This window comes from Calliphora vicina, chromosome 4, assembly GCF_958450345.1.
Source record: "Calliphora vicina chromosome 4, idCalVici1.1, whole genome shotgun sequence".
NCBI lineage: Eukaryota > Metazoa > Arthropoda > Insecta > Diptera > Calliphoridae > Calliphora > Calliphora vicina.
Window position 1 is genome coordinate 111,199,425 of NC_088783.1, and position 20,961 is coordinate 111,220,385.

At 20.0% G+C, this 20,961-nt stretch overlaps 1 protein-coding gene across 2 annotated transcripts in view; it reads left to right on the forward strand.

Moving 5' to 3' along the window:
- LOC135958056 (sodium/potassium/calcium exchanger 4) overlaps positions 1-20,961 on the forward strand; it is a 48,222-nt gene that overhangs the window by 10,514 nt on the left and 16,747 nt on the right. Inside the window, exon 1 of one of the 2 annotated variants that reach the window (XM_065508921.1) lies at positions 7,973-8,105. The exons of the other annotated variant lie outside the window; for it this stretch is intronic. Coding sequence (XP_065364993.1) covers positions 8,078-8,105 — 28 coding nt within the window. The 5' untranslated portion in view covers positions 7,973-8,077. Of the gene's footprint in view, positions 1-7,972; positions 8,106-20,961 lie in introns of those variants that run through there. 2 annotated transcript variants of the gene reach the window in all.

The following is a 20,961-nucleotide window of genomic DNA, read 5'->3' on the forward strand; positions in this document are numbered from 1 at the left end:
CAAAAGTACTTTTTTTGTTAATTTAGTACTTTTTGAAAAAACTTCTGTAATATTAAAATTTTTCTTTAAAAAACAAAATGCAATTAAATTTGATTAATTTTGGCAAAAAGTACCAAAATTTCAAAAAGTACTTTTTTAGGTACTTTTTAAAATTTTGCTTAAAATGCTCTAAAGAACGAATTTTCGATATAAATTACAAAATTTAAACTAAAATATTAGATTTGTTAAGTTTTTGGGTGATTTACCAAAAGTACTTTTTTTGTTAATTTAGTACTTTTTGAAAAAAATTCTGTAATATTAAAATTTTTCTTTAAAAAACAAAATACAATTAAATTTGATTAATTTTAGCAAAAAGTACCAAAATTTCAAAAAGTACTTTTTTAGGTACTTTTTAAATTTTTGCTTAAATAACACTAAACAAAGAATTTTTGTTATAAATATATAAAATTTGAATTAAATTTTTGGATTTGTCACTTTATTGGGGAATTTACCAAAAGTACTTTTTTTTTGTTAATTTAGTACTTTTTGAAAAAAAATTCTGTAATATTAAAATTTTTCTTTAAAAAAACAATATACAATTAAATTTGATAAATTTTGGTAAAATGTACCAAAATTTCAAAAAGTACTTTTTTAGGTACTTTTTAAAATTTTGCTTAAAATGTTCTAAATAAAGAATTTTCAATATAAATTATGAAATTTTAACCAAAATTTTAGATTTACTATGATTTCAAAAAAGTACTTTTTACAAAACTAAATAAATTTTCAATTTTTTTACTTTATTAATCCTTGATTATGCTGATTTTTCCCACTAATTATTCTTCTTATTAAATTCAAGTTCATTTGTTATTATTCTTGACAAAAATATTTATGTTTAATAAATATTTTTCACAATTATTTAAACAAATATAAAAATAACAAATTGAATTTACTACAAATTCCCACCACAGCACGTGTCACGCAATAATCGTGTTTTACACTTGAAACTTAATTTTATATATAAATTTTTTTTTATTAATGAAACAAAAATTCACACCCAACATGGCATAAAATTGCGTTTGAAAATCAATAAAAAAAAAGTTCATTAAACTTGTTAGAGCTTTTTGTTAAGCCAACAACATTATTTTTAAATTTTCAAATCTACGTTTGCTTTATTTGGAACCATGAAAATATTGTAAAACCAAAAGTGGTTTTCTTTGAGAATATGTAATTTTTTTCCTGTTGGGATTTTTAAGAGGCTGTAATTTCCATTCTAAAATATCATGGTCCGTTTTAATTGACATTTTTATAGGGGGAAACCCCTAGTCAGGGATGATTTACTCATTAATAATTTGTTACTATATTTAAAAGCACCCGCAATGATATCTGCTGATACAACTTGTATAATTTATTTATATATTTTTGTCTCACACACTCAAAGAAATAAATAAGTAAAATAAATTATTTTCAAATCAAACACAGTCAAGCTTAAGTTAAACTTGTTTGTTTAAAACTGACCCCTTTAAATCATATTCAAATCATTACTATGTTTATTACTTGTTTAGTAATTAAAGTCATTATTTTTTGAGTGTAAATAATTACTTCTTTATCAACGAAACCGGTTACTTTGGAATCTGTTTGAAATTATAGTTATTTTTGTTTAACAATTTTTCGTCTGGTGTACTTTGAGCTCTGCGATCGAGATCTGTGTGTAAAACCTCAATGTTTAATGCCTTTGTTGGGTTTAATTTTTAATCATTTTTATTTCAACGTCTAGAAATGAAATCAATCTTTAAATAAAACAAAAAAACAATATTAAATAAGAACAAACTGAAATGAAAAACAAAACATAAAATGTGTTAAGAGCTCATTGAGAATAAAACGTATCACATTCAATCATTTTCAGCCCATTATGTAGCGGTATTATTTGCACTCAAAATCCCCGGGGAACTTTCTGAACAACAAAAAATGTGTTTTAATTTAAAATTAAACACAAGCTGAAGCTATTTATGGTTAATTACACTGTAGCCAACAAGAAACAGATAAATTCAATATAAAAAAAAAATATTTTCAAAATAAAAATTTTCATTTTGAAAAAAGTAGTATTTTTGAATTTGAGAAAAAAAGTAGTAAACATTATATTCAAATCGATATTAACTTAAAATTTCAAAATTTGTTGGCAAAATTAAATTTACTACTAAATTTGTAAAAAGTAGTTTTTGAAAAAAGTAGTAGATTTTACATAATTGAACTAAAACGAGTAAATGTATATAAATTAAAACACTATTAAACAAATATGTTAACATTTGTACATGAAATCAAATTTACTACCAAATTTCAAAAAAGTAGTATTTCAAAAAAGTAGTGTATTTATCTAAATGGCACTAAATAAATTAAATATTAACAAATTTTAATTGGAATTAAAAAACTATATTGAAATTTGTGATTGAAATTAAATTTCCTACTAAATTTGTAAAAAGTAGTTTTTGAAAAAAGTAGTAGATTTTATGAAATTGAACAGAAACGAGTAAATTTATATAAATTAAAACACTATTAAACAAATATGTTAACATTTACACATGAAATCATATTTACTACCAAATTTCAAAAAAGTAGTATTTCAAAAAAAGTAGTGTATTTATCTAAATGGCACTAAATAAATTAAATATTAATAAATTTTAATTAGAATTAAAAAACTATGTTGAAATTTGTGGTTTATATTAATATTGCTACTAAATTTGTAAAAGGTAGTATTTTAAAAAAGTAGTATATTTGTCTAAATAACTCTAAATACAGTAAATATTAATGAATTTAAATTGATATTAAGAAAATATGTTGAAATTTGTAATTTAAATTAAATTTACTACTAAATTTGTAAAAAGTAGTTTTTGAAAAAGCTAGTAGATTTTACCTAATTGAACAAAAACGAGTAAATTTATATAAATTAAAACACTATTAAACAAATATGTTAACATCTACACATGAAATCATATTTACTACAAAATTTCAAAAAGTAGTATTTCGAAATAGTAGTGTATTTATCTAAATGGCACTAAATAAATTAAGTATTAATAAATTTTAATTGGAATTAAAAAACTATGTTGAAATTTGTGTTTGAATTTAAATTTCCTACTAAATTTGTAAAAAGTAGTTTTTGAAAAAAGTAGTAGATTTTACGAAATTGAATAAAAGCGAGGGAATTTATATAAATTAAAACACTATTAAACAAATATGTTAACATTTGAGGTTGAAATCCAATTTACTACCAAATTTCAAAAAAGTAGTATTTCAAAAAAGTAGTTTATTTATCTAAAGAGCACTAAATAAATTAAATATTAACAAATTTTAATTGGAATTAAAAAACTATGTTGAAATTTGTGGTTGAAATTAAATTTACTACTAAATTTGTAAAAGGTAGTATTTAAAAAAAGTAGTATATTTGTCTATAAACCTCTAAATACTGTAAATATGAATCAATATAAATTGATATGACGAAAATATGTTGAAATTTGTGGTTGAAATTAAATTTACTACTAAATTTGTAAAAAGTAGTTTTTGAAAAAAGTAGTAGATTTTACCTAATTGAACAAAAACGAGTAAATTTATATAAATTAAAACACTATTAAACAAATATGTTAACATTTATACATGAAATCATATTTACTACAAAATTTCAAAAAAGTAGTATTTCAAAAAAAGTAGTGTATTTATCTAAATGGCACTAAATAAATTAAATATTAACAAATTTTAATTGGAATTAAAAAACTATGTTGAAATTTGTGGTTGAAATTAAATTTACTACTAAATTTCTAAAAAGTAGTTTTAGAAAAAAGTAGTAGATTTTACCTAATTGAATAAAAGCGAGGGAATTTATATAAATTAAATCACTATTAAACAAATATGTTAAAATTTGAGGTTGAAATCAAATTTACTACCAAATTTCAAAAAAGTAGTATTTCAAAAAAGTAGTATATTTATCTAAATGGCACTAAATAAAGTTAATATTAATCAATTTTAATTGGAATTAAAAAACTATGTCGAAATTTGTGGTTGAAATTAAATTTGCTACTAAATTTGTAAAACGTAGTATTTAAAAAAAGTAGTATATTTGTCTAAATAACTCTAAATACAGTAAATATGAATGAATTTAAATTGATATTAAGAAAATATATTGAAATTTGTGATTGAAATTGTGATTGAAATTAAATTTGTAAAAAGTAGTTTTTGAAAAAAGTAGTAGATTTTACCAAATTGAAGAAAAACAAGTAAATTTATATTAATTAAAACACTATTAAACAAATATGTTAACATTTGTACATGAAATCAAATTTACTACCAAATTTCAAAAAAGTAGTATTTCAAAAAAGTAGTGTATTTATCTAAATGGCACTAAATAAAGTTAATATTAATAAATTTTAATTGGAATTAAAAAACTATGTTGAAATTTGTGGTTGAAATTAAATTTACTACTAAATTTCTAAAAAGTAGTTTTTGAAAAAAGTAGTAGATTTTACCTAATTGAATAAAAGCGAGTAAATTTATATAAATTAAAACACTATTAAACAAATATGTTAACATTTGTACATGAAATCAAATTTACTACCAAATTTCAAAAAAGTAGTATTTCAAAAAAGTAGTGTATTTATCTAAATGGCACTAAATAAATTAAATATTAACAAATTTTTATTGGAATTAAAAAACTATGTTGAAATTTGTAGTTGAAATTAAATTTCCTACTAAATTTCTAAAAAGTAGTTTTTGAAAAAAGTAGTAGATTTTACGAAATTGAATAAAAGCGAGGGAATTTATATAAATTAAAACACTATTAAACAAAAATGTTAACATTTGTACATGAAATCATATTTACTACCAAATTTCAAAAAAGTAGTATTTCAAAAAAGTAGTGTATTTATCTAAATGGCACTAAATAAATTAAATATTAACAAATTTTAATTGGAATTAAAAAACTATGTTGAAATTTGTGGTTGAAACGAAATTAGCTACTAAATTTGTAAAAGGTAGTATTTGAAAAAAGTAGTAGATTTGTCTATAAACCTCTAAATACTGTAAATATGAATGAATTTAAATTGCTATTAAGAAAATATGTTGAAATTTGTGGTTGAAATTAAATTTCCTACTAAATTTGTAAAAAGTAGTTTTTGAAAAAAGTAGTAGATTTACCTAATTGAACAAAAACGAATAAATTTATATAAATTAAAAAAGTAGTATTTCAAAAAGTAGTGTATTTATCTAAATAGCACTAAATAAATTAAATATTAACAAATTTTAATTTTAATTAAAAAACTATGTTAAAATTTGTAGTTGAAATTAAATTTACTACTAAATTTGTAAAAGGTAGTATTTAAAAAAGTAGTATATTTGTCTAAATAACTCTAAATACATTAAATATTAAGCAATATAAATTGATATGAAGATAATATGTTGAAATTTGTGTTTGAATTTAAATTTCCTACTAAATTTGTAAAAAGTAGTTTTTGAAAAATGTAGTAGATTTTACCTAATTGAATAGAAACGAGTAAACTTATATAAATTAAAACACTATTAAACAAATATGTTAACATTTACATATGAAATCATATTTACTACCAAATTTCAAAAAAGTAGTATTTCAAAAAAGTAGTGTATTTATCTAAATGGCACCAAATAAAGTAAATATTATTAAATTTTAATTGGAATTAAAAAACTATGTTGAAATTTGTGGTTGAAATTAAATTTACTACTAAATTTGTAAAACGTAGTATTTAAAAAAAGTAGTATATTTGTCTAAATAACTCTAAATACAGTAAATATTAAGAAATACAAATTGATATGACGAAAATATGTTGAAATTTGTGATTGAAATTTAATTTCCTACTAAATTTCTAAAAAGTAGTTTTTGAAAAAAGTAGTAGATTTTACCTAATTGAACAAAAACGAGTAAATTTATATAAATTAAAACACTATTAAACAAATATGTTAACATTTGTGCATGAAATCATATTTACTACAAAATTTCAAAAAAGTAGTATTTCAAAAAAAGTAGTTTATTTATTTAAATAACACTAAATAAATTAAATATTAATAAATTTTAATTGGAATTAAAAAACTATGTTGAAATTTGTGGTTGAAATTAAATTTGCTACTAAATTTGTAAAAGGTAGTATTTAAAAAAAGTAGTATATTTGTCTAAATAACTCTAAATACAGTAAATATTAAGCAATATAAATTGATATGAAGATAATATGTTGAAATTTGTGATTGAAATTAAATTTCCTACTAAATTTGTAAAAGGTAGTATTAAAAAAAAGTAGTAGATTTTTCAAAAGTTTTTAAAATGGAGTGAATATGAATAAATTTTAATTAATATTAGAAAAATATGTTAAAAATTGTGAGGGAAATTAAATTTAATATAAAATTTTGAAAAAGTAGTATTTGAAAAAGTAGTAGATTTTTCAAAAGTGATAAAAATAAGTAAATATGAAGGAATTTAAATTGTTATTAAAAACCTTAAATGAAATTTGAAGTAAATTTTTGGATTTTTCGTAATTTTTATTAATTTCAAAAAAGTACTTTTTGGTAATTTAGTACTTTTTTTTAAATGTTTAAAAATAATAAAAATTTGTTTAAAAAAGAAAACTAAATAAAATGTTACAATTTTAGCAAAAAGTACCAACTTTTCAAAAAAGTACTTTTAAGGTACCAACATTTAAAAAAGTACTTTTTAAGGTACTTTTAAAAATAATCTTTAAAACTCTAAAAATAAAGAATTTTAACTTAAATTCAAAATTCTGAAGAGTTTTAGAAAAAGTACTTTTTTGGTACCAAAATTTAAAAAAAGTACTTTTAAAAATAATCTTTAAATATACAAAAATAAAGAATTTTAACTAAAATTCATAATTCTGAAGAGTTTAAGAAAAAGTACTTTTTTGGTACCAAAATTTAAAAAAAGTACTTTTTAAGGTACTTTTAAAAATAATCTTTAAAACTCTATAAATAAAGAATTTTAACTTAAATTAAAGATTTTTAAGGGTTTTAGAAAAAGTACTTTTTTGGTACTTTTGTATGTTTTTTTTTTTAAAACGGTGTAATTTCAAGAAAAGAACAGCTTTTTTAATTTTTCTAATTTTTTATATCAACAAAAAAAAGATGATGAGTTGAATACAATTTTTGTTTTTGTTCTCTGCTTATTGTTGTTGCTGTTTTTAGTTAATATTTTCAATTGTTTTTCTTGATGTACTAGCTGCTTGCTGTCTGTCGTTTTGTCTATTTAATGTTGGTAAATGTTGACTTTGCACAAAGTAGAATTTTTTTTTGTTGTTTTGTAGCTGTTTTGTTTTGCTTTTTATAAATATTTTGTTTAAAATTTATTTCATTTAAACGTATAAAAATAACGATAAAGTTTTTAAAAAGGTTTATTTGCTCTTGAAATGTTCAACAGTCAATAATAACGATACTAAAACACTAAAACACAGCAAACATACTAAAGAAAATAATAATAATAATGTTCAAATAAATACAATTATAATTTTAAAGTATTTACGTGATTTTTCAATATAAATAAATATATAAAACAAAAATAATAATAATAATAACAAAACCGGCGCGCGTTCTTAAGTTTTTGTTGTCTCCGTGTGTTTTAATTTTAATTGTGTGACCACAATTAATTATTTATTTATTTATTGAAGTGTTTAGAAGAAAAAAAAATTGATATTGTCTTATTATAAATTCAATTAATATTAATTGTTGTCAAGTTTATTTAAGAGAGAGAAAAAATAATATTAAATACAAAGAAATTGTCAAAACAAATACAACACTGCATATTTAAAAAAAAAAAAAAAGTTCTTCAACAAATGTCATTAACAATTACAGTTATGTTAGGGACAAGTGTCATTTTATGAATTTTTCTGTTATTGAACGGGAAATCAATTGTTGTTAAATAGCATTAAAAATGTAAATTTATTAACTAATTAATTAAAAAAATAATTGTTAAATATTGTTGAAAGAGTGTAAAAGTGTTTTAGAAAGTTCAAGTTTTAATATATTACTTAATTCTGGGAACTTGTTGGTTTTAAAAGCCTGATTTTGTTTAAAACTAAAGAAAATGGAATGGAGAATTTACTGGTATCGAGGTAATAATAACTAAAATAATTTTATTAAAAGAGAAATGTATTAAAAAAGTACTTAAAAATTAGTTCCGCCTTAGTTACTCTATAAATAGGCCTATATGAAACTTGAATATAATTTAATTGAAATTAAAAAACTATTGAAATTTGTGGTTGAAATGAAATTTGCAACAAAATTTGTAAAAAGTAGTATTTTTAAAAAAAGTAGTATATTTGTCTAAATTTCTCTAAATACAGTAAATATGAATCATTTTAAATTAATATTATGAAAATATGTTGAACTTTGTGTTTGAAATTACATTTTCTCTTAAAAATGGAAAAGGTAGTATTTGAAAAAAGTAGTAGATTTTTCCAAAAGTGTTTAAAATTGAGTAAATATAAATGAATTAAAATTGTTATTAAAAAACTTAATTGGAATTTGTGATTAAAATTAATTTTACTACTAAATTTGCAAAAAGTAGTTTTTGAAAAAAGTAGTAGATTTTTAAAAAGTATTAAAAATAAGTAGATATGATATAATTTAAAATTATTTTAAAAAAATCTGTTGAAATTTGTGATTTAAATTAAATTTACTACTAAATTTTGCAAAAAGTAGTTTTTGAAAAAAGGTAGTAGATTTTTCAAAACAGTTTAAAATGTGAAAATCTAAGTAAATTTTGAATTTGTATTAAAAAACTATGCTCAAAATTGTGATGGAAATTAAATTTACTACTAATTTTGTAAAAGGTAGTTTTTAAAAAAGTAGTAAATTATTTCAAAAATTTACAAATTAAGAAAATATAATAGATTTTTAATGGTTTTAAAAAACTATGTTTGAATTTGTGATTAAAATTAAATTTACTACTAAATTTGTAAAAGGTAGTATTTGAAAAAAGTAGTAGATTTTTCAAAAGTGTTAAAAATTTAATAAATATGAATGAATTTAAATTGTTATTAATAAACTTAATTGAAATTTGTGATTAAAATTAAATTTACTACTAAATTTGCAAAAAGTAGTTTTTGAAAAAAGTAGTAGATTTTTAAAAAGTATTAAAAATATGTAGATATGATAGAATCTAAAATTATTTTAAAAAAATATTTTGAAATTTGTGATTAAAATTAAATTTGCTACTAAATTTGCAAAAAGTAGCTTTTGAAAAAAGGTAGTAGATTTTTCAAAACAGTTTAAAATGTGAAAATATAAGTAAATTTTAATTGGTATTAAAAAACTATGCTCAAAATTGTGATGGAAATTAAATTTACTACTAATTTTGTAAAAGGTAGTTTTTAAAAAAGTAGTAAATTATTATGATTAAAATTAAATTTACTACTAAATATGCAAAAAGTAGCTTTTGAAAAAAGGTAGTAGATTTTTCAAAACAGTTTAAAATGTGAAAATATAAGTAAATTTTAATTGGTATTAAAAAACTATGCTCAAAATTGTGATGGAAATTAAATTTACTACTAATTTTGTAAAAGGTAGTTTTTAAAAAAGTAGTAAATTATTTCAAAAATTTACAAATTAAGAAAATATAATAGATTTTTAATGGTTTTAAAAAACTATGTTTGAATTTGTGATTAAAATTAAATTTACTACTAAATTTTGTAAAAGGTAGTTTTTGAAAAAGTAGTAGATTTTTCAAAAGTGTTAAAAATTGCATAAATATGAATGAATTTAAATTGTTATTAAAAAACTTAATTGGAATTTGTGATTAAAATTAAATTTACTACTAAATTTGTAAAAGGTAGTATTTGAAAAAGTAGTAGATTTTCCAAAAGTGTTTAAAATTGAGTAAATATAAATGAATTTAAATTGTCATTAAAAAACTTAATTGAAATTTGTGATTAAAATTAAATTTACTACTAAATTTGCAAAAAGTAGTTTTTGAAAAAAGTAGTAGATTTTTAAAAAAGTATTAAAAATAAGTAGATATGATAGAATTTAAAATGATTTTATAAAAATATGTTGAAATTTGTGATTAAAATTAAATTTAATACTAAATTTTTAAAAGTGAGTATTTGAAAAAAGTAGTAGATTTTTCAAAAGATTTAAAAAAAAGTAAATAAGAATGAATTTAAATTGTAATTAAAAAACTTAGCTGAAATTTGTGATTAAAATTAAATTTACTACTAAATTTGCAAAAAGGTAGTTTTTAAAAAAAGTAGTAGATTTTTCAAAAATTTATAAATTAAGTAAATATATTAAATTTTTAGTGGTATTAAAAAAATATGTTCAAAATTGTGATGGAAATTAAATTTACTACTAAATTTGTAAAAAGTAGCTTTTGAAAAAAGTAGTAGATTTTTCAAAAGTCTTCAAAATGAGTAAATATGTATACATTTTAATTAATATTAGAAAACTAGGTTCAAAATTGTGATGGAAATTAAATTTAATACTAAATTTTTAAAAGGTAGTATTTGAAAAAAAGTAGTAGATTTTTTAAAAATGTATAAATTAAGCAAATATAATAAATTTTTATTGGTATTAAAAAACTATGCTGCAATTTGTGATTGCAAAAAGTAGTATTTCAAAAAAAAGTACTTAAATTTGACTTTTCTTTAATTAATATTGCTTTATTAATATAACAAATTTTGTTCAGATCAGTTTAATGGTACAAAATTTTTGTAGCAAAAAATTTACAAAAAAAATTATAACATTTGTGAAATTTGACTGTCATTTTAGACACCCGGTGGCTTAGCTTGTGGTTAAATATGAATCTTCTTTGAGCTGTATTATAAAAGCATATGTGTTTTTGTATATATATAGCAAATTTTGTACAGATCGGTTCATTATTTTAAACATTGTGATTGAATAAAAATAGCTTTAAAAATATTTTAAAATAATGTAATTTTTAGGCATTTATTTTTTAATATTCTTTTATAATTCTTTTGAAATATATAAATGTTGACATAATTGATATAGTTATGAAAAGTAGACATAATTTCCTTTCTTTTGATATAAAATATAAATATCTTAACTTATTTGTTGAATACAAAAACTTTACTCAAACTTAACGCAAGCCTGAACAAAAAAAAAATTATTTTTAATTTTTGAAATATTTTTTTAAAAAAAAATTAAATTTATTGAAATATGTTTATTATTTATATATTATTAAAAACTAGATAGAATTAGATTTCTTTTGTTATACAATAAGTTTAGCTTTTCATTCTTGCTTGTGAGATAAATATGCTCTAATTTGAAATATTTTTTTTAAATTTTTGGTTTTTTCTTTTTTACAAAAATCTTTTATAACTTTGAAATATATTTAAATTAAAAAATATTGTATAGCTTTCCAAAATGTAAACACAATTACCTTTCTTTTGATATAAAATATGTCTATATTTTCTTTACTGACAGTCAACAAAATTTATTCAAACTTGACACAGGCCTGTACAAAAAAAAAAAACTTTTTTTCATTTACCTTTTTGTAAAAAACTCAGCCTTAAAATTAAAAATATTAAAATATCTTACATATTTATATATCATTGAAAAGCAGCTTAAATTGCCTTTCATTTGATATAAAAATTATTTATGTTTTCCGTTATAACATATTAAATAAATTTGCGCAAAGTAGAGCAAACTTTTTATTTTTTTTTTATTTTTGGTTTTCAATTGATCCTTGATGGTTTTGAGTTGTATTTGAATATTAAAGTAAAGAATAGATTTCTGAAAATTAGACAGAATTTGGTTTCTGGTGATATAAAATATCAACACCTTTTCTATAGTGTAAGATAAAAAATTTTAACGCAAACTGGACACAGGCCAGTACAAAAAATTTTATTTAAAATTTTTTTTTTTTTTTTAAAATTTTTTTTTAATAAAAATATATAAATTTATTGTTTTTTTATATCATTAAAATGTTGCTCGAATTGCCTTTCTTTCTTTTTTTATAAAATAAGTTTATTTTTTGTTAATTTTATATAAAATAAATTGGCGCAAATTTGAGCTACTTTTAAAATTTTGAGTTTTTTGTTTTTTTGCTACAAAATTCTTGTAAAACTGAAATATTAATAATGTTAATATATTTTCGAAAAGCAGACACAATTAGCTTTCTTTTGATATATAATATATCTGTTTTTTTCTTTTCTAACAGTCAAAGAAATTTGCACAAACTAGAGGATTTGAATAAAAAAAAATAATATTAAACATTTTTAAAGCATTAAGATTAAAAATAGTATTTATATCTAAAAAAAATTCCTTAAAAATAAAACAATATTTTATCTTTTGACACGCTTTGCCATAAAGTATTTTTGTTCTTTTATCAAAATAAGCTAAAACAGCTGCTTCCAAAAATTTTGTCTATGAGTAATTTCGAAAACAGTGAAAATATAGTAGAATTGTTTTATTATTTTAGAGAAAAAATCTTATCTGTATTATAAAAACTGAAATAAAGTAAATTACGACGTGATTGACATTTAAATGACGCTAAATTTACGATAATTTTTTTACAATTTCGGGGCAAACTGATTTCCAGATAAAAATTTCGCAAACAAAAAAATAAAGCAATTTTCTCTCTATAGATTAAATTACGTTTTAAGCAAATAAAACTAACCTATTCCCGGGAACTATTTACAAACCAAAATCTTATCAAAAGTATTTTCCATTTTTTATTTAGCCCGTTAAATGTAAACGATCTATTTAAATGTCAATTTTTATTATTAATTAGTTTGTTAAATTATTTTCAAATTTGTCTTTACTTTAGGGTAATTAACTTTATAATACCTTGTTATTAGTGAACACTTTTTAATACTTTACGTTTTTTTTTTAGAAACATTTTTAATTCGTTGAATTGTTTATTTTTAATGTTTATTAGACGAGAGAGTAATTAAACCAACTGTTGTCATTTCAAACTTATCATAAATTCCTTAAATAAATATGAAACGTAAAGGCATTTTTCAAATATTTATTTATAAAGATACCTGCGTAGTTCTAATAAAGAATGTAACATTTAAAATTGAATTAAATTTAATAGCAAAACAATTCCTTTGATAAATATAAAGACGAAATTTGAAAGTAAATACACATTTACTTGGAAATTACTTGGAAAAACAATAATTTTTTAATTGCAATAATGAAATAATTTAATTAAATGTATAACAAATGAAACCTTACAATCTAAACTATTTATTAATGTCTAAAACAGTTTCTCTTATCACTTTGCTCTCTCTCTCTCTCTTACTGTGTAAACAAACAGTTATTTTTTGATTATTTACACTATAAAAAACCGTTATAATTTTTACACGCATAAATTGGCAGTTGTTCAAATAAAAATGACGTTTCTATAAACAAAAACAAATTAATAAAAATACATTATTATTTAATGTTAATGACATCAGAAATACATAAAAAAATCAATGACATTTTAACAATTACAAATCAGTATAAATAAATAAATAAATAAAATGCAGTTTCATTATTGATACACTGTAAATATTATTAAAAAAATATAAAATTTTATATAAATAAACATAAGAACCTATAAATTGGTTAATAAAATGTTTAACTAAATAAATCATAATTTAAATAGCCTTCAAAACAAAATAGTTCTTAAGTAACCACTTCTTTTTACAATATTTTCTTCATAATTCCATAGGAATACAGATTAATTTAATAAGAAACCATTAATGATTCGCCAAAATCAAAAAATTTTGAAAAAGTAACCATATCAAAACTACTTAATTTACATAAATTTTTCAGAAAAAAGCAATTGCTAAGCTTTAACTACTGCAAAAATAACAAAATTTTGTTAAAAATCCTGGAAATAAACAAAAGTAACCGGTTATTTTTAAAAGTAACCATATTTTTTTAACTCTTATTATCAAAAAACTTACTTATTTGATAAGCTTAAGCCTTTAATAGAGCAAAATTGGAAAAATATGATAAAATGCAAGAAATTTTATAAAAAGTAACCACTATTTTAAAAAGTAACCATATCAAAACAACTTAATTTACATAAATTTTCCAGAAAAAAGCAATTGCTAAGCTTTAATTAATACAAAAATAATTAAATTTTGCTAAAAATTCAGCAAATAAACAAAAGTAACCGGGTACCTTTAAAAGTAACCATATGTTTTTAACACATATTTTCCTAAAAAATCAATTCTTAAGCTTAATGAAATACAAAAATAACAAAAAATTTTAAAATATCAAGAAAATAAACAAAAGTAACCGGTTATTTTTAAAAGTAACCATAAGTTTCAAGCAACATTTTTACAAAATAAATCGCTTAATATTGAAGACTATAAATTGGTTAATAACATGTTTAACTAAATAAATCATAATTTAAATAGCCTTCAAAACAAAATAGTTCTTAAGTAACCACTTTTCACATAAGTAACCACTTCTTTTTAGACAATATTTTCTTCATAATTCCTTAGGAATACAGATTAATTTAATAAGAACACATTCCTTTTAAAGGCTAAGCTTCTAAATTCGCAAAAATTAAGTAATTTTGAAAAAGTAACCGTTTCATTTAAAAAAGTAACCATATCAAAACTACTTAATTTACATAAATTTTCCAGAAAAAAACAATTGCTAAGCTTTAACTACTGCAAAAATAACAAAATTTTGTTAAAAATCCTGGAAATAAACAAAAGTAACCGGTTATTTTTAAAAGTAACCATATTTTTTTTAACTCTTATTATCAAAAAACTTACTTATTTTAAATGCTAAAGCATTTAATATAGCAAAATTGGAAAAAATTATAAAATCTAAGAAATTTTTCAAAAAGTAACCGCTATTTTAAAAAGTAACCATATCAAAACAACTTAAATTTCATAAATTTTCCCTAAGAAAGCAATTGCTAAGCTTTAACTAATACAAAAATAATTAAATTTTGCTAAAAATTCAGCAAATAAACAAAAGTAACCGGGTACCTTTAAAAGTAACCATATGTTTTTAACACATATTTTCCTAAAAAATCAATTCTTAAGCTTAATGTAATACAAAAATAATAAAATTTTGCTAAAAAATCAAGGAAGTAAACAAAATTAACCGGTTATTTTTAAAAGTAACCATAAGTTTCAAGCAATTTTTTTACAAAATAAATCGCTTAATTTTGAAGACTATAAGCATTTAGTTAAGAAAAATGAAAAAATGAATGCCAAAATAAACAAATTTTGAAAAAGTAACCGTTTCATTAATAAAAAGTAACCATATCAAAACTATTTAATTTTCATAAATTTTCCCGAAAAAAGCTATTCTAAGCTTCAACTAATACAAAAATAATAAAATGTAGTTAAAAATCTAAAAAATAAAAAAAGGTAACCGGGTATTTTTAAAAGTAACCATATTTTTTTAACAATTATCATCTAAAAAATTACTTATTTGAAAAGCTTAAGCCTTTAATAGAGCAAAATTGGAAAAAAAATTATAAAATCCAAGAAATTTTTCAAAAAGTAACCGCTATTTTAAAAAGTAACCATATCAAAACAACTTAATTTACATAAATCTTCCAGAAAAAAACAATTGCTAAGCCTAAACAAATAAAAAAACAAACAAAATTTTGAGAAATATCAAAGAAATAATCAAAAGTAATCGGTTATTTTTAAAAGTAACCATAAGTTTCAAATATTTTTTTCCAAAAAAAATCACTTAATGTTGTAGACTAAGCATTAGCTTAAGAATAATGTAATAAATTTTGCAAAATCAAATAATTTTTAAAAAGTAACCCTTTCATTGAAAAAGTAACCATAAAAACAATTTCTAAGCTTTAACTAATACTAAAATAACAAAATTTTTTAAAATATCAAGAAAATAAACAAAAGTAACCGGTTATTTTTAAAAGTAACCACACATTTCAAATTATTTTTTCCAAAAAAATCGCTTAATTTTGAAGACTATAAGCATTAAGTAAAGAAAACTAAATTTAATTTGCCAAAATCAACAAATTTTGAAAAAGTAACCGTTTCATTAAAAAAGTAACCATATCAAAACAGTACAATTTTTATAAATCTTCACAAAAAAAGCAATTCCTAAGATTTAACTAATACAAAAATAAACAAAATTTTGTAAAATATCAAAAAAAAAAACAAAAGTAACCGGTTAATTTTAAAAGTAACCATATTTGTTAAACACTTATCATCAAAAAACATACTTATTTTAAATGCTAAAGACTTGAATAAAGGAAAATAATCAAAACTATTATAAAAATAAAAAAAAAAATTCAAAAAGTAATCATTACTTTAAAGAGTAACCATATACAAAACAATTAATTCAACTAAATTGTTTCTATAAACAGTCATTATTAGATTTAATATATTACAAAAATAACATTATTTTATTAAAATCCCTTTAAATAAACAAAAGTAACCGGGTATTTTGTGAAAAATCGATGAATCTAGCAAAAGTAACCGTGTCTTTTAAAAAGTAACCATTAATTTGTTGGCTTTATTTCATAATAATTTGTGCGAATTAAATATTTGAATCCTTAAAATTTAGAAAATATAAAAATATTAGATTAAATCTTAAAACTTTACAAAAGTAACCGATTATTTTAAAAAGTAACCACTTAGTTTTCAGCATAATTTTTTAACAAAACTCACTTAATTCTATTATATTTACTTTTGGTTGAAGGAAAACATAAATATTTTGTGAAAAACCTATAAACCTAACAAAAGTAACCGTGACTTTTAAAAAGTAACCATTAATTTGTTGGCTTTATTTTATTTAAAATTGTATAAAACTGTATATGTAAATGCTTAAAAGCTAGAAAATACAAAAATTTTGTTTTAAATCATAAAACTTTACAAAAGTAACCGGTTATTTGAAAAAGTAACCATATTTATTAAATAGCTTTTATTTGTAAAATAAAGTATTTTGCATGTCTAAGGCTTTGAAAATGAAAAATATAGAATTTTTTTTAAAATACTAAAAAATGTACCAAAAGTAACCGGTTATTTTAAAAAGTAACCATATTTTTTAAAAATCTATTTTCTGCTAAAAAATGTATTTTTCATGTTTAAGTCTTTTAAAAAGGAAAATATAATTTTTTTTTAAAAAATAATAAAAATGTAACAAAAGTAACCGGTTACTTTAAAAAGTAATTATGTATGTTAAAAATTTATTTTTTGTAAAATATTTATTTTTGGCATATTTTTGAACCAAAAAAAGAAAATATAAAAATTTTGTTAGAGATTTGGGCAAAATAACAAAAGTAACCGCTTCTGTTTTGTAAAGTAACCATATATTTTAATGATTTATAGGTTATAAAATCATTTAATTTCGATTTCAGGGTGATAAAAATAGTAAAATATAAAAAATTCTGTAAAAAATAGTCATAGTTGCCTAAAGTAACCATGTTTTTTCTATAAAGTAACCGCTTTTTAAATAGGTGTTTTTAACATAAAATTAATTAAAACTCTTAAGCATTAAAAAATTACTAAATTTTTTTTGAAATTTTGAAAATTTTCTAAAAGTAACCGAATTTTAAAAAAAGTAACCATTTATTTTTTAAGATTTTTATATTAAAAAAAACTCATTTAGACTTAATTAATGTAAACTACTATGAAATTCTGCATTTTTGTTAAAGTAAGGAACGGTTACTTAAAAGTAACCATTTATTTTAAAACACTATTTTTCCATTATTCGTACTTTTGAACTCTAATTTTGCCTCAAAATACTATAAATTACCTATATTATTGTATTATATAACATACACTTTAAGTAACCGGTTATTATTGTAAGTAAACATTTAAACATTTTCAAGTGCTACTCAACAAACTCATTCAATATTATATTTTCAAAGTGTTGAAAGCTTTTGATAAAATTTTAGACAACGACTATAAACAACAGCAACAAACAAGTAACCGGTTTTTAAATACTAACAACTTATATAGAATTTTTAAAAAAAATTAAATAGTTTTACAACAATTACAATGTAAAATCTCGTAAGTTATCACGTGCGCATGGGCACATTTCCCAAACCAATGACTCGTTCGTTGATACTGCTAATACCATAATTCTGCTTTAACACAAAATAAAAGCTCAAGTACTTTTTGTTTTAAAAATTGAGTGTTACGAGGATGTATGTGTATTTGAAACACTTCAACAGAATAATATTTTGTGTTCAATAGATATAGACAGGCTCAGACAGTATTAAAATATTGTAAATTATTTTTTTTCAACAAAAATCCAAAGTAAACAATATAGAAAAAAAAAATTATCAAACAAAAACATTCCATTACCATAATTGTACCATGTACATACATACGTATGACAAATTTCATTTTCGTACTGTAAAAGTACTTTAGTACTTTACTCTGTTCTGTTCTTCCCCTCTCATTCCGCTCTGCTTTGCTAAATCCTCCATATACAGCTCATTGAATAATGAGGGTGATTTTATGAGGTTTTTTATTATAATATTTTTTATTTTTTTTTATTTCAGTTTATTAATTTATGACGTAGTATTATTTACCTTTTTTTCTGTTGATTAAATAAACAAAACGGTTTTCTTTGTGTGAGAGAGAATGTGTTTATGAATGTAAGATACTGTGTATGTCAATGTCAGATTTACAAACAAAAACAAATTGACAATTAACAAATTATTTTAACAAATGTGTAACTAATGCCATGTGTTTATGACTAGACAAGCCAAAAAAAGATCCCAATAGGAATTTTCTGAAAAAAAAAATTAAAAATTTTGAAATAATAAAAAAGTAACCAGTAACCAAGCTAAACATAACAAAGAAAAAATAATTTTTTTTTTGTTAAAATTTTATATTTTTTTTAAAAGTAACCAATTTTCCTCTTAAGTAACCATTTTTAAATTTATAATTTTTGTTAAAAAAAATCCTTAATTGTTGTTTCTAAACTTTAATAATCATAAAATTTTAAGAATTTATTCAAATTTTAAGAATTTTTTTTAAAGTAACCGGTTTTTTCATTAAAGTAACCATACAAAATAATATTTAGTTTGAATAAAATCTCTCAGAAAATCCTTAATTATTGTTTCTAAACTTTAATAATCATAAAATTTTAAGAATTTATTCAAATTTTAAGAATTTTTTTAAAGTAACCGGTTTTTTCATAAAAGTAACCATATAAAATAATACTCAGTTTGAATAAAATCTCTCAGAAAATCCTTAATTGTTGTTTCTAAACTTTAATAATCATTAAATTTTAAGAATTTATTCAAATTTTAAGATTTTTTTTAAAGTAACCGGTTTTTTCAAAAAAGTAACCATACAAAATAATATTTAGTTTGCACAAAATCACTCTGAAACTCGAATTATATACTTCAATTATATATTATTTACCATAATCAGACAATTTCACAAAAGTAACCGGTTACTTTTAACAAGTAACCATTTCTTAATGCATATTTTTGGTTAAAAATAACCTTCATTGACATTTCCAAACAATTATAAACTTAAATTTGTCATATTTTTGTTAATATTTTGAGAATTATAAAAAAGTAACCGTTATTTTATGAAAGTAACCATTATAAATAATACATAGTTTGAACAAAATAACTCTGAAAATCGAATTATATACCATAATTATATGTTATTTACCATAATCAGACAATTTCACAAAAGTAACCGGTTACTTTTAACAAGTAACCATTTCTTAAATGCATATTTTTGGTTAAAAATAACCTTCATTGACATTTCCAAACAATAATATACCTAAAATTTTTATATTTTAGTTAATATTTTAAGAATTATAAAAAAGTAACCGGTTTGTAATAAAAGTAACCATACTATAAAATACGTAATTTCCATAAAATCACTTCGAAAATTAAAATATATATCACAATTATATTATTTTTATGAAACTTTTACAATTTCAAAAAAGTAACCGGTTATTTTTAACAAGTAACCACTTCTTAAATGCACATTTTTGGTTAAAAATAACCTTCATTGACATTTCCAAACAATAATATACCTAAAATTTTTATATTTTAGTTAATATTTTAAGAATTATAAAAAAGTAACCGGTTTGTAATAAAAGTAACCATACTATAAAATACGTAATTTCCATAAAATCACTTATAAAATTAAAATATATATCACAATTATATATTTTTTAAGAAAATTTTACAATGTCAAAAAAGTAACCGGTTATTTTTAACAAGTAACCACTTCTTAAATGCACATTTTTGGTTAAAATTTTTCTTTATTGACATTTTCAAACATTAATAAACTTAAATTTGTCATATTTTTGTTAATATTTTAAGAATTATAAAAAAGTAACCAGTTTTTTAATGAATGTAACCATACTATAAAATACGTAATTTCCATAAAATCACTTCGAAAATTAAATTATATACCACAATTATATATTTTTCAAGAAAATTTTACAATTTCAAAAAAGTAACCGGTTATTTTTAACAAGTAACCACTTTTTAAATGCACATTTTTGGTTAAAATTTTTCTTTATTGACATTTTCAAACACTAATAAACTTAAATTTGTCATATTTTTAATATTTTAAGAAGTATCAAAAAGTAACCGATTTTTTAATGAAAGTAACCATACTATAAAATACGTAATTTCCATAAAATCACTTATAAAATTTAAATTTATATCACAAATTTGTATTTTTTAAGAAAATTTTAGAATTTCACAAAAGTAACCGGTTATTTTTAACAAGTAACCACTTCTTAAATGAACATGTTTGGTTAAAATTTTTCTTTATTGACATTTTCAAACATTAATAAACTTTAATTTGTCATATTTTTGTTAATATTTTAAGAATTATAAAAAAGTAACCGGTTTTTTAATGAAAGTAACCATATTTTATAGTATAAAATTTCCATAAAATCACTTACAAAATTAAAATATATATCACAATTATATTATTTTTATGAAAATTTTAGAATTTCACAAAAGTAACCGGTTATTTTTATCGAGTAACCACTACTTAATTGCTATATTATGTT